The sequence below is a fragment of the Balaenoptera acutorostrata genome, chromosome 5 (genome assembly GCF_949987535.1).
Source record: "Balaenoptera acutorostrata chromosome 5, mBalAcu1.1, whole genome shotgun sequence".
Classification (NCBI taxonomy): Eukaryota; Metazoa; Chordata; class Mammalia; order Artiodactyla; family Balaenopteridae; genus Balaenoptera; species Balaenoptera acutorostrata.
The window spans coordinates 48,191,374-48,204,774 of NC_080068.1; the positions used below are offsets into that span (position 1 = coordinate 48,191,374).

The 13,401-nt window shown below is 42.5% G+C and overlaps 1 protein-coding gene across 7 annotated transcripts in view; it reads right to left on the reverse strand.

Annotated features, from left to right (window-relative positions):
• FRAS1 (Fraser extracellular matrix complex subunit 1) overlaps positions 1 to 13,401 on the reverse strand; it is a 457,113-nt gene that overhangs the window by 84,848 nt on the left and 358,864 nt on the right. For all 7 annotated transcript variants that reach the window (XM_057546917.1, XM_057546920.1, XM_057546919.1 and 4 more), the window contains 7 exons: positions 12,446 to 12,594; positions 12,097 to 12,259; positions 9,746 to 9,881; positions 6,196 to 6,386; positions 4,821 to 4,974; positions 3,339 to 3,602; positions 1,282 to 1,470 (listed from right to left, as the gene is read on the reverse strand). In XM_057546917.1, the coding sequence (XP_057402900.1) occupies positions 1,282 to 1,470; positions 3,339 to 3,602; positions 4,821 to 4,974; positions 6,196 to 6,386; positions 9,746 to 9,881; positions 12,097 to 12,259; positions 12,446 to 12,594 (1,246 nt within the window). The remainder of the gene's footprint in view (positions 1 to 1,281; positions 1,471 to 3,338; positions 3,603 to 4,820; positions 4,975 to 6,195; positions 6,387 to 9,745; positions 9,882 to 12,096; positions 12,260 to 12,445; positions 12,595 to 13,401) is intronic.

Sequence of the window (13,401 nt, forward strand, 5' to 3'; positions counted from 1 at the left end):
AATAAATAAACTCTACCTAGAAGTCAAATGGATCCAAAGGGAAAAATGCAATATATTACATTTTTGTTAACCCACAGGATCACTTATAAGTACCTAGCAATGAAAAGATAGCCAAACATCTAGGAAGAGGTGCCTGCTCTCATATTCTCAAAAGGGACACTGAGGGCTTCCCTGGTGGCATAGTGGTTGAGAATCTGCCTGCCAATGCAGGGGACACGGGTTCGAGCCCTGGTCTGGGAAGATCCCACATGCCACGGAGCAACTGGGCCCGTGAGCCACAATTACTGAGCCTGTGCGTCTGGAGCCTGTGCTCCGCAACAAGAGAGGCCGCGGTGGTGAGAGGCCCGCGCACCGCGATGAAGAGTGGTCCCCACTTGCCGCAACTAGAGAAAGCCCTCGCACAGAAACGAAGACCCAACACAGTCATAAATAAATAAATAAATAAATAAAAGAACGTGAATTTCTAAAAAAAAATCTTAAAAAAAAAAAGTAATCAGCATAAAATAATCCTTAAAAAAAAAAAAAAGGGACACTGAGGCATGGAATAATTAAGGACTTACTCCACTCCCTTCGCTAAACATGTCTAATGAGATTTTGGCTGCCATCAATTTTGGGCGTTAGTGCAGACGGGACCTTCTGCTCCTAGGGGGACACATTTCCACCTCTAAATGGATCTGCACATCATTACATGACGTTGGATTACTTTCCTCCCAAATATGTAACTTTCCTTCCTTTTTTACCCCTGAAAGCACTGTACAGTAACTATGCAGCATTTAACATTTATGCTTTTACATTCCATCAGCATTTCCTGGAGGAGGGATGAGCTATGTAATCTCCCTCAGGCAGCTCCAATTTATGCCCTTCCATTTTGCTTAGTTCATTAACTTGTGATCTTTGGGGAGCTGGAAAGAGATATAAATTGTTCACCTAAGGCAGGCATAATTTTCACCTTAATCCATCCCAATTCACTTCTTTTTCCTCTCTCTCTCACACACATTTTTAGCATCATAGCAAGTCAAAATGATTTTTTTGTCTATAATAGCCCCCAATTTCATCAATGCTATGTCAAAGCATGAACACATTTTAGCCAAGAAGGAGAGTTTTTTGCAAAACCAAAAAAATTGAGAAGACAAGAAAGAATAAATGAAGCTATAACTCAGCTCTTAATTCAAAACAAAAGTGCTCAGTTTGCTGCCATAGGCTACCAGGCACTTAACTCTCATTTGACTACTGGGGGTGGAGTTTCTGGAAGTCTGGGTTGGCAGAAGAGAAGCAGCTGACCTTGGCTGATGTCAGCCTGGGTGAAACTTTGGATGGGGCCTTTAACGGAGATTTGCTCCAGGCTGTCATGCTTTACCAATTGCAGGCGCCCTGCACCAGGATCTTCCTTCAAGATGTACATCACCTGATGGTCATCTGAGTCAGTATCTGTCACTTTCAAGTGCTGTTCTGTGATGGGCGCTATGGACCCTGGAAGAGAATGGGATAGATTAGGTCATTCCCCATCATTGCTTTTGAATAGGACGTCAAATGATTTTAGGAGACTGGAGACTAAATTAAAACACACTCCCTGGTCTAAGGAAGTATCAGCTGCCTGCCCTTCTGTTTCCAGATGAATGAAGTTTAATTTCCATAAGTGAATAGTCCCAACTTCCCAATTTGCTAATCAATCACCCCTTGAGTTTAGATCTGAGCCCCTTTTCTCTTCTGATACATTTTCACTCTCTACCTGTGCTCGCCCTACGCCCGTGACCTTTCAGTTAGTATCTAGATCTATGTAATAACTCCTAGTTCTGTGATATAAATGACTCCCAGACCTATGATGAAACCTGCTTGGACCTAATTTATTTGCTTAAGGATCACCAAATCATTAAAAAACAGCTTTACAAAAAAAAAAAAAACAGCTTTACATAAACTCACAAACGTATCTGTTGTCCTCTCAGACTGAAGAGTCAGAATCATTGTTCCTCAAGACAGAATATATGGTGAGGGTTACAGAGCAGGGAGACCTGAGCGCTGGGCCCTGGAAGGCTTGCACAGGTGTTGGGGACGGAGACAAGGCACTGTCTCCTGGAAAACACGTCTTCTCAGGGTCTTCCCCCTCGCTTTCCCCTCCAGCCATTGTCTCACATTAAAAATAGTAAATTCTGATAAAGTAGGTCCTAGTCACTCATGTGTAATACATACTAGTGTTTGCAGTGGCAATCCACCATGGGCCCTGAGTGTCCCTGCGTGTTCTTGCTGGGTAATGCCAAGAATGCAAGGCCTGACCACTCATTACGCAGGCCATTCTCGGCGAGTAACCCTGAGGGATGAGATGACATCTTCCTCTGGGACAAAGATCAGCCTTGCTTATCGCTACTATAACATGGGGAGTTCCCCAAGCTCAGTGTTTCTCTTCTGTAATGCATTACACTGCACACGGAGGTATTCATCTGGGCCCTCCGCGTCACCCCCATGGGACTTGGAGGGCATTGCGAATAGATGCAAAATTGCTCTTGGCAATGCTGTGTGCTGTGCTGTCACAAAGTACTTTGTCTCTGGCCAAGGAATCTCGTGTCTTCTACCAGCATCCGTGAAACAGTAAGAGGATAACTTATTAGCTTGTAAATAGGGCAAAGTTAAGTCCCATACCTAATACTTGAGACCTTTGGGAATCTCCAAATTTTCAAATACCATTATACCATATATTTTTCACTACAAAATACATGTGAAACTAAGAATAAACAAGCAAACGGAACTCCAGTGGGACACAGATGCTCTGTGGAAAAAAAGCCCACTCTCTAATTAAGTAACTCTCTACTGCAAACTGACTCCAAGACTGACATGTGCCACAGGTCCTTATCCACAAGTAAAACTGTGAACATTAGACCCTAGAACACCATATCTAATGGTTCTCAATTATTTACATAATCTCTCTTAGTGCATGATGACTTCCCAATTGCCCCTCCATGCCTTTTTTTTTTTAAATAAGCATCTTGAAAATCTTCCTAGATTTTGTTGTTTGTTTCCATGGAGTTGGTTGGGCAGTAGCAATGTTCTAAGAGACCTGGGCCTATGAGTAGTTGGATAAATGAAGATTTTTGTGGACCTTGGGAATAGTATAAGCTCTTCTCAATCTTTTCTCAAATTCACAGACAGAGGTCCAAAGAACTTCAGAGGTTTCACATTTGTCATTCACAACTCTTAGTGTCCCCAAAACCACAGTTCTCCCCAACACTAGTCTCCCCAGATTCTGCACACCCAGTTCAAGATCCTCCCACAGAGCTGACATGGAAGGAAGTACTGCACACCAACAAAGAAGAAACCACGGCCACTCTCTTCCATCCCTGTGGTACCTGCTGAGAGCTGGAGGCCTTGGTTTACAGCCAAGTGGGGGGTGTCACCTGTAGGCAGCTCTATGTATATCTCCATCCTCCCTGTGTCTGTGTGGAGTCCATCAGTGAGGGAGAACCGGAACTCATCCACTGCCACACCAGGACCACCAGGCATGTACCCAACCAGCCCGGCCAGGATATCCTGGTAGGTGAAGGAGGAGCCTTGGACCAAAACCCTCCCGTTCTCCAGAGGCTCAGAAGCAGTTTGCCTCCGGAGCAGATGACCTGAGGAAGGAAGCGAAAAAAAGAAAAAGAAAGAAACAGTGGTAGAGCATAAATGGCACCAAAACATTGTCTGATTTTGTCAACCGCTCGAGCCTGGGTAGAATGCCAAGCCCCTCAGAGGCTCATGGTGGCACATATATAAATGACCAACAAATCAGTATTTTACATAGAAGGACAGGGTGAAGCTCTATGGCCTCATCTCCAAATAAAGAAGACAAAGTTCTGCTTTTCCTGGTTGAAAATCTCTTAAGGAGACACAGGTGGATACAGTAATATGGTGGCTTAGGAATCAAATCTCAATCCATGAATTCAAACTCACTTCATTATCTAAACCTTATTTTCACCTTCTGCAAGGTGAAGATAGCACTCTCCACTTGCTGCCTTCTGCCTGGGGCATCTGGGGTGGGAGAGAGGAATATATTTTAAATTCCTTTTAAATTCAGAAAGACACTAAGCATCTTTGGGCTGAGGCATATTTTTCTGTTTTCAAGGTCATGTGTACCACAAAGGGACAGTTAAAGTGCTTCATTAAAGAAAGTGAAAGTGGATGAAGGCAAGCTAAAATGCAATGACCAACGACCTCACCTGCTAGCTCTCCATCAACATCAGTTTCATCTTCAAAAGGCCAATAGCCATTAGGATGGGCTAAGATACCACTTGGGAGATGAAAGTTGCAGAGCTTTAGCTAATACTAGGGGGATGGCACTTAGAAAAGAAGTATGTAGAAGAGTCCCATGGTGGTTTTCTAAACTTCTGGTTTAATCAGGAAAAGTGCTTTCTTTGCAAAAGGAACAAGCTCATAAAGATGTCTACCACGCCTCTAACCTGAAGTGAACACCTTTTGTGATTAATTTCAAGGCTGCTATGCTGTTGCTTGCATGCAATGGCCCAGGATGATCAAGCAATGATGCCTGCTCTGAGAAGAGGACGTGCAGATTCTGAAAACTTGTTTTGCCTGAGGTTACATAAGAAAGCAAGAAAACAGCTGAAATTGAATTTCAGAGACACCAATTACCCAGGATTCAGGCTTTCAGAGCAACCAGAGTCTACTGTGACCCCAAAGAATATTAGCTACCTGTGAATTTGATTATACTTTGATGCAAAGAGTGGACTACACACCGGCAAGGCAGAGGAATGATCAGCTGAAATCTATGTGTTTATTCTAATAACCCATCGGGCACCTCAATTAAGAAGCTTCCCATAGCAGTTGTGCCCTACCATGGCCAGGCTTTTTTGTCAATACAAAAATCAGCTCATTATCTGGAGTGTCCAGGTCCTGCAGGCTCAAAGAAGAATTGCTTATCACCACTCCCGAGCTCAGCTGCACGCCAAGGGGCCGCAAGGTCATCCTGGGAGGCTCGTCATTCTTCCTCTGATTAAAGCATAAAATATTAGGTCTCACACAGATACTGGTTTAAGAAGAAAAAAAATAACATGCATTATTCAGAGAAAGTAACACCACCACATTAACTTTCACTACCAAAATAGCATGTAATGTGTCATTGTCTTTTATTGTTATTATTATTATTGAAATATAGTTGTGTTAGTTTCAGGTATACAGCAAAGAGGTTCAGTTATATAGATATATTTTTTCAGATTATTTTCCATTATAGATCATTATGAGATATTGAATATAGTTCCCTGTGCTATTCAGTAGGTCCTTGGTGTTTATTTTATGCATAGTAGTTTGTATCTAATATGTCAACATCTTTAATTCCCACTCAAAATGGTTAGGTTGAAAGGCGAGCAGGTCACACAAACCAAATATCCCCTTGAAAAGACACTGATGGACATGCTACAGAAATCTTCTCAGGTATTTTCCATAGGTACAAGGATGACATTTTCCAGACCAAAAATATGGACATGTGGTTAGACAAGTATATTTGGGGGATAAAAGGGCACATTATTTGAAATCAGAACAGTCTTAGAAGCCTAAGCATGGCATAGTACCTGTAGGAGGACACATATTTGAAACTGTGGGTGTCTAAAGATATTTCCTTGACCCCCCATCCTCGTGCCAGCACCCCTCAACCACTGTCCCTGAGGGGTGCCGAGAGTGCCATGTTTTATCTTCTCAAGGCAGAGGGCATTCCATTCTCATTTTTATCTTTTATCTCTCTCCCTGGGGTGACAGAGCAAGCCTATGTAGTTGCTCAAATGAGAATAAATACAGCACTGAGGAACACATTTCTTTCATGTTACAGTGTAATGAATAAATGCACTAAAAAATATAAGAAAAGGCAAGTATGCACATAGAACCGCATACAATAATTTCAGGGAAAAATAAGCATATGCTATTTTTCACCTAATATGACATTGGCAAGGTTTCTCTGTCTGACCCTCACAAACTGTTTTCACACAGAACAGATAGATTTTACTCTGAAATGGAAATTCAGATTTCCAAGTCAGACCATCCCCAAATGCCAGCCTTAATTCTACAAGTTTTCTAAAGGTCAGGGTTATATTTTAAAAACTGACCTCTAAAATTCAAGGTCAGACCCAATCTTCTTTGCTTTCTGAGTTCACATAAAGCTATATAATGGTGGGATATGGTGGTCAAAGGCCCCACTTGTCCAACTTCCAAAGTCTTTACCTCGATAGTGATGTTGATGCGGTGGATTTCTGATTGACTGTTTCCATCACTTACATAAAAACTGAAAACATCATGGGTTGGCTCAATGCTTTCATGAACACTCTGAAAGTAGTAAATGTAGTTTTCCAGGACATCTTGAATAGGGAATGATGCTTCTAGGTCACTGGTAGTTCCAGGGCCAAATCGATCACCTGCATCAACAGCGAGAGGGAACTTTTACCTTGATCCATCAATTCCTGCTTCCTGGGCTGAACCAGAAAGCCTGACAGCACTATCAACAGAAGAGGAAAATATGTTTGAGAATAAAGGTGGGAGAGTGGAATTGGAAGACTTGGGATGGGATCCCAGTTTCCCCACTATTTTTCATCTACAAATGGGAATCAAATGAGAAAACATGTATGAAAGCACTCTGAATGTTATTATTTCATAGAGCCTAGAATCAGTGGTTGTTTTGTTAGAAATATTTGATAAAATAAGTCATGGGACAAGTATTGATACAATAGTAAAGGTTTTACCTTAAGCTTTAGTCAATTTCAAAACCACTCTGCAAGAGGAACCTTCTTTCTTTACACAAGAAAAGGTTAACTGCATACCTTTTTATCTAAGAAACATCTCCTTAAGCATGTTTTCATTTGACTATTCAGTTCCTTAAGGAAACCTCTGCATGGGCTAGTGCTCAGCCCCTGGGATGGTACACCAGGGCTACTGTGATGCTCAGGGACCATCCAGAGCTCGGGTGCAGTTCAGGTACTGAGATGCTCAAGTACCATTCAGAGCTCCATAGGAAGTGCTGGCTCTGGTTACCTCTTCTTTTCATCCCAACCCCAAAGGCCAAGGGGAAGAGTAAGCACTGTCTAAATTATGGATGACTTGTCTCTTACTTGGTCTAAGTCTCTGTAATTGATTGATTTTAAATTGTTACATTTTCTTCTAAAGAGAGGAGAAAAAAGAAACCCCTGTGTCTTCAAACACTCCCTGGATATGCATCAACAAAGAAAAGTGTAGATAGAGGATCTGGAAGCGATAAGGCTTTCTCTTTCCCTCTTTCATGGTCCTTTGCAAAGATTAGGTCATATATTAAAAGGCCATTGACTTCCTAGATTGCAGACAGGGTCATTTTTCATTTACCTCCCAATGTAAAGGCTAGGAATGAAAATGCTTTACTTATAATTTGTTTGAAATAAGAATTCAAGACAAATATTATTTTTTTCAATGGCATGAATTTTCTTAAATTTTACCCCTCAGATATGATTCCTCTTGACACCAGAAGAATAGAGGGCTCTAAGTGACCAGTGACCGGATAATCCCTAGGGCATACAGTTCAGGGTTTCCAAAAGGAATTGCTATAATTCCTTCAAATTTTATTTTCTCTTTCCTTTGATCACTGTAAATATAAGAAATATAGTATCTTTATTTGGGTCAAAAATAGCCTAAGTAAATAGTGCCTAAAAATATACTTGAATAGAATAATGACTTACTTTCTGTCTTAGAAAACAAGCTATTCAACAAGTGAATCTGCCACTGAAGCTTTAAGCACCAGTCCTTTCAATTTTTAAAACTGCACCTTCTATTTTTTCACATAAATCACTCTCATTAATGTTCTTCCTTGCCTTCTTAAACAGAATATAGTATGTGCAAATTAAGTAGTTCTTGATGTGTGCAGGCTATCATCATGAACATCTATTACTGCATTGCACTGGAACACAGTGATGCCCGACAGGTGATCAAGGTGGGCCCTGCCCTGGTTGTGCTGGTACTAAAGGAATGTAGATTATCCATGCTGTTAGATTTCATACCAGATAATATGATTATTCTGTTTCTTCCATCTTGCCGGTATGAACTGAAAGTTACTTCTTCTAATGTTTTTAAAAAGATGTTCTTCTGATCAGCTGAATTCTGAATCTAGGTAGCTAGTTTCATATGTATAAAACGGACTTGGTTCTGAACTCCCATGGAGCAAAGGGTGGGTCCTTATACGACGTGCCTTGGAACAATTATTTGCCCCCCGAACGTCTTTTCCTTACTTCCAGGTTCATACTAATGTAGAGCAACGGTTTTCCAAGTGCGGACCAGCAGTAATGGCATCGCCTGTGAGCTGGTGAGAAATGCAAACGCACGGGTCTCACCAGCCTCCTCAAACAGGAACTCTGGGGTTGCTGCCCAGGAAACTGCGTTTGCACAGGCCCTCCAGGTGAGTCTTACGCACATTAAGGTCTGCGAACCACTTTAAGAGAGGCTGAGGCTTGCCAGAAATTTCACTTCTGCATGTACTCCAGGTTAGCATAAAACGATGTTAAAAAAAGCTTAATAAGAAATCACCTGGAGAGAAGAGAAGGCCGGGGGCAACCATCCTTTCATGATTCCCCACCTTTGCTCGTGCTCTTCCCTCTGTGAGAAATGCCATTTTCCCTCTGCCCACAGCAACTCCCACTGACACATCAAGTTCCAACTCAAATGTTGCTTCCTCCGACTTTCTTGCCTTTCCAGGCAAAAGTAACTGTTTTGTCCTATGTCCTTTCTCAGTGCTTTCCTCCTTTCCCTGTCCCGGCGTTTCATGATTGTCATTTATCAGTCTCCATATCTGTCTCCCACTCGAGGCAGGGGCTGCGTCTTATTCACCTTTACATCCACTGTATAAACATTTGTTGAGATAAATCTAACTCAGCAATAAACAAATCTAAGAGCACACACTGAGAGGCAAGATGGGGAAAAGACTCAAGATTTTCTATAGGAAAACATGACCCCTGCTAAATGAGTTTCCGGTAACCAGGCTCAAATCCCGGGCACTGCGCTGGTCACAGACGCTTTCAGTCAGTGGCCTCTCTGCGGGAGCTGCTAGCCGCACACCAATTAGAGCCAGGCGCTGGCACTCAGGCCTCTCACTGCAGAGGCAGCAGGACGGTCACCTGCCAGGAGCTGTGGTCTCAGCGGACCTGTGGACGGTATCCACCCTCTCCCCTCCCCTTCTCTGTGATAACCAGTGGGTCCAGGGTAGATGGTGCGGGGGGAGGGACATTGAGGAGAGGGTCACAGAGAGACAAGCATGCAGTTCAATTCATGTCATATCCTTAGAAAAAGCTGAGACGTAAGCTACGGTTCAGCTAAACTGCAGCTGCCTCACAATAAAAGGACAGGAAATTTTATTTCCTTGACACTCAATTCCGAGTGCAATCCCCAAGCCCCTGCGTCCCCATTGCTGGCACTCCAAATCCCCTCACCCTGCTCTAGTTTTTCCCATAGCACTGACTGACCTCCTGACGTCTTACACAGTGTTTTCATTTATTAGGTTTCTTATCTGTCTCCTCGCACCGGGATCTAAGGCACCATGAAAGTAGTGGTTTCTGTCTGTTTTGTTTACTGATATATCCCCAGTGCTTAAAAGAGTGCTTGGCATACAGGAAACACTCAATTTTTGTTGAGTCAATGAAACCTTCCCTCCTTCCATTTCTTTGAAATGGTTCCATTCCCGCTTTAGTTCTCCAGATCCAGGTTAATTGCAGACCGTTACCCACCTCCACGCTCCCTTCTCTCCAGGCCTGGAACAAGTTACCTGTCCCCGTGTTCTCGATGCAGCCGTACTTGGGCAGGGCACTTAGTTTAATGACGGCGTCACCCTGGAGGCTGTCCTGATCATCAGCAGCAAAGAAATGGTGAAATGAGAGCGGGGCTCTCCCTCCCTCGTCAACCTAAGAAAGAAAAAGATTGGAGAGAGTCCTTGGGTGGTTGCACGTAACTGCAGTAAAAGGAACTGAATTGAAAAGAGTTGCCTGGGGTGACCTTCCAGTACCAATTCCACTTCTTTGAGGAGGCAGATCCTCTACACACGCACGAGATGAGGAATGTTCGAGCTGCTGGGACCGGGCAATCCTTCAGCGGCTCTCCAAGCTACGCTCAGACACGGTGACTTCCGTGTTTCCCTTCAAAGCTGTGCTTCCTTCCATGATGGATCTGGTTGTAAAGCAGCTCTGGCCGACTCTAATCACCTACCTTGGAACAGCTGCACGACAGAATGGCTGCCTTCCTTCCGTATCAACGTTCAAAAGCCTGCAGCTACAGAATGATTCATCCAGTCCTCCCTTGGATACTATGAGGGTAGCTCTGTCCTATAGGAGTTCCCAGCAGGAAGTCCCATTTATCCCATGATAGTGTATGTTTATAGGTGTGCAGGAAGAAAGGGCTCACCATACCTGAAAGCTAGTGCTTATCTTACCGTCAAGGAGGAAAATAAATCGGTTATGAGTAAAAGCAGTTGCTCCAGCTACCTTTTTCTTTTAGGGCCCTGTTTTGTATGCTAACTTTGCAAGCTGACCCTAGTGTTTTTTGCTAGCCTGCTGGATATGAAGCCGTTTACTTCTGAATGACTATTGGCTAAATATAGGAAGATCTACAAGTTACAAAGTGGGAGATCACCCTGACTCTGGGAATGGGGAAGGTCCAAACGATTGCCCCGAAGTGTGGACATGAAAAAAAAAAATGGGTGGAATATCAGAACCATTTAGAAACAACTCAGTTTTATGAATTTTCAGTTGTTCAACAAAACCAGGAGTCCTGAGTTTTTGGCATTATGGTATGTACATAGAGCAGAAGAAGAAAAGTGAATTAACATTTATGGAATCCCTACCATGAGCCAGTACTCTACTGGGGCTTTTTAGTGCTACTTTATTAATCATCAGAGTAATCCTTTATGTAACAGGAATAGTAACACTTTAAAAATGAGGAAATTGGGACTTCCCTGGTGGCGCAGTGGTTAAGAATCCGCCTGCCAATGCAGGGGACGTGAGTTCGATCCCTGGTCTGGGAAGCTCCCACATGCTGTGGAGCAACTAAGTCCACGCACCACAACTACTGAAGCCCGTGCGCCTAGAGCCCGAGCTCCGCAACAAGAGAAGCCACCGCAATGAGAAGCCCGCACACCACAACAAAGAGTAGCCCCACTCGCTGCAACTAGAGAAAGCCCACGTGCAGCAACGAAGACGCAATGCAACCAAAGATAAATGTAAACAAAATAAATAAATTTATTAAAAAATGAGGAAACTGAGGCTAAGAAAGACTATATAATTGGTCCAAGGTCAGTCAGCTAGTAACAGAACTGGCACTTGAATTCAGGTCTAGGTAACTTCATGATCGAGGTACATTATATTTCACCTCCCAACCCCAGGGAGCTGTCAATATTGTTTACAGTGATAAGTATCAACTCCATTTAAGATGGGACCTGGGAGGTTTCCCTGGTGGTGCAGTGGTTAAGAATCCGCCTGCCAATGCAGGGGACACAGGTTCGAGCCCTGATCCAGGAAGATCCCACATGCCACAGAGCAACTAAGCCCATGTGCCACAACTACTGAGCCCGCTCACCTAGAGCTCATGCTCCGCAACAAGAGAAGCCACCGCAATGAGAAGCCTGCACACCGCAACGAAGAGTAACCCCTACTCGCCACAACTAGAGAAAGCCCGCATGCAGCAAGGAAGACCCAACACAGCCAAAAATAAATAAATAAAATAAATTAAAAAAAAAAAAGTGACCTGGGGACACTGTCCATATCCCTATGTTTTAGTTGCTGCAAACATTAGACTATAAATTCTTAAAAGATACATTCCTACTCCTACTGCTATATACATCTAGCATAGTATACAAAATACTGTACACATCTAGATTTATGTCTGGCATAGAAATACTTGTTGACTAATTAAATAATATGGATATAATGATTTGATCTTCTGCATGTAATTATTTTCATACTTTTTGAAAAACTCATGCTTGAAAGCCATATGTATCTTGATACTATTGCCTAGATATTTGAGGGGAAGGACTTGACAGTCAATTTAGGTAGAAATCCTTCATTCACACTGCCACAGACTCCCGCTCTCTACAGCACCCACAGTTCATTGATCTGAACTGCTTACGGTGATAAGGTCAGCGAAAGCAATGACTTGGGGTGGATCCTTGACGGGAGTGATCATGATGGTAAACCTCTGATTGTCCAGGCGGTTGTGGTCCAAATCAGAGACCGAGAAGTGGAAGCTGTCAGTAACCAGATGACCACCGGTCTCAAATGCAGCTGAGTACCTACAAAGGCCAAGAGAAGAACAGAATGAATGAACTACACCGACAGGTCAAGTAAGATGACTGAATCTTTGTTTAGCAAAGGGGCCAGAGATAACATAATCTTTCAAGGGAGCTACTGGTTAGTTGCTTATATATTTTAATACAATTTAAAAAACTTCTGTCACGTAACACCAGGTGGTTATATACCTAATTTTCTTGTTGTTGATGTCTTCCATTGTGAAATTGGAAACCTCTGAGAGTTCTTCCACCTCAGATCCTGAGGTTCTTAAGAGAGCACCATACGCAGGCAGAGAACTTAACTGAATCCAGATCTCTGGGTCGGGGGAAGAATCATCCTAATTAGGCAAATATGAGGCAAGACATGAATGCACGTTTGCAGGAATAAATATTTCCAGTAAAGATCTCGGGTGCTCCCTTCTCTACTAAATGGAAAAATCTCTTTCCCTTTGTGATAAAGCAACACCATTTAAACTGCATGAAAATCCTAGTATTTATTCCTCCTAAAATGTCTTTTTGATAATGTCTTCTTTGAAGAGTAGCTCAAGATAATAGTGGGAAATGCACTTTAGGTATGGGGCATAAGACAAAGAGATGTCCTGTGGCTACTATAAGAGCCACACAAGGTTTTGTTTTTATTACAAGCATCTAGTGAAGAGCAAAACACAGTCAGAAATATGTCATCCTTCTAGAAACACCATTGTAGGATTCTTCTAGAGTTTCTAAGAATAGTTTGCTCTTTAGAAACAGGTAAAGTTCCACTATAACATATAACAACAATTTTAAAATTCTGTGAAACAAAGAATGGAAGGTATTTAGCTTAGCCAAGGACTCACTTTAAGTAATATTTAACGTGATAAAAATTTTAGTTTAACAAAAGAATTTAGGAAATTATGGATTTCATTCTACCTGGACCGAACCTATGGATGTTCAACCCCCAAGATGCCCAATATTAACAAAGATCAGTTATTTCCCTTTCCTCTGCACTGTTTATTGAGAAATAAAATTGGCTTTCTGTGTTTCTACATGGACAATAATTGAATGTCTTAATGAACAATTTCTTCTATCTTCAAGGATATTTTTGGAAATATCTAGGAGGGAGGCAACAACTTCTTGGAAAGATTCCCTGAGTCATTCATCTTTTA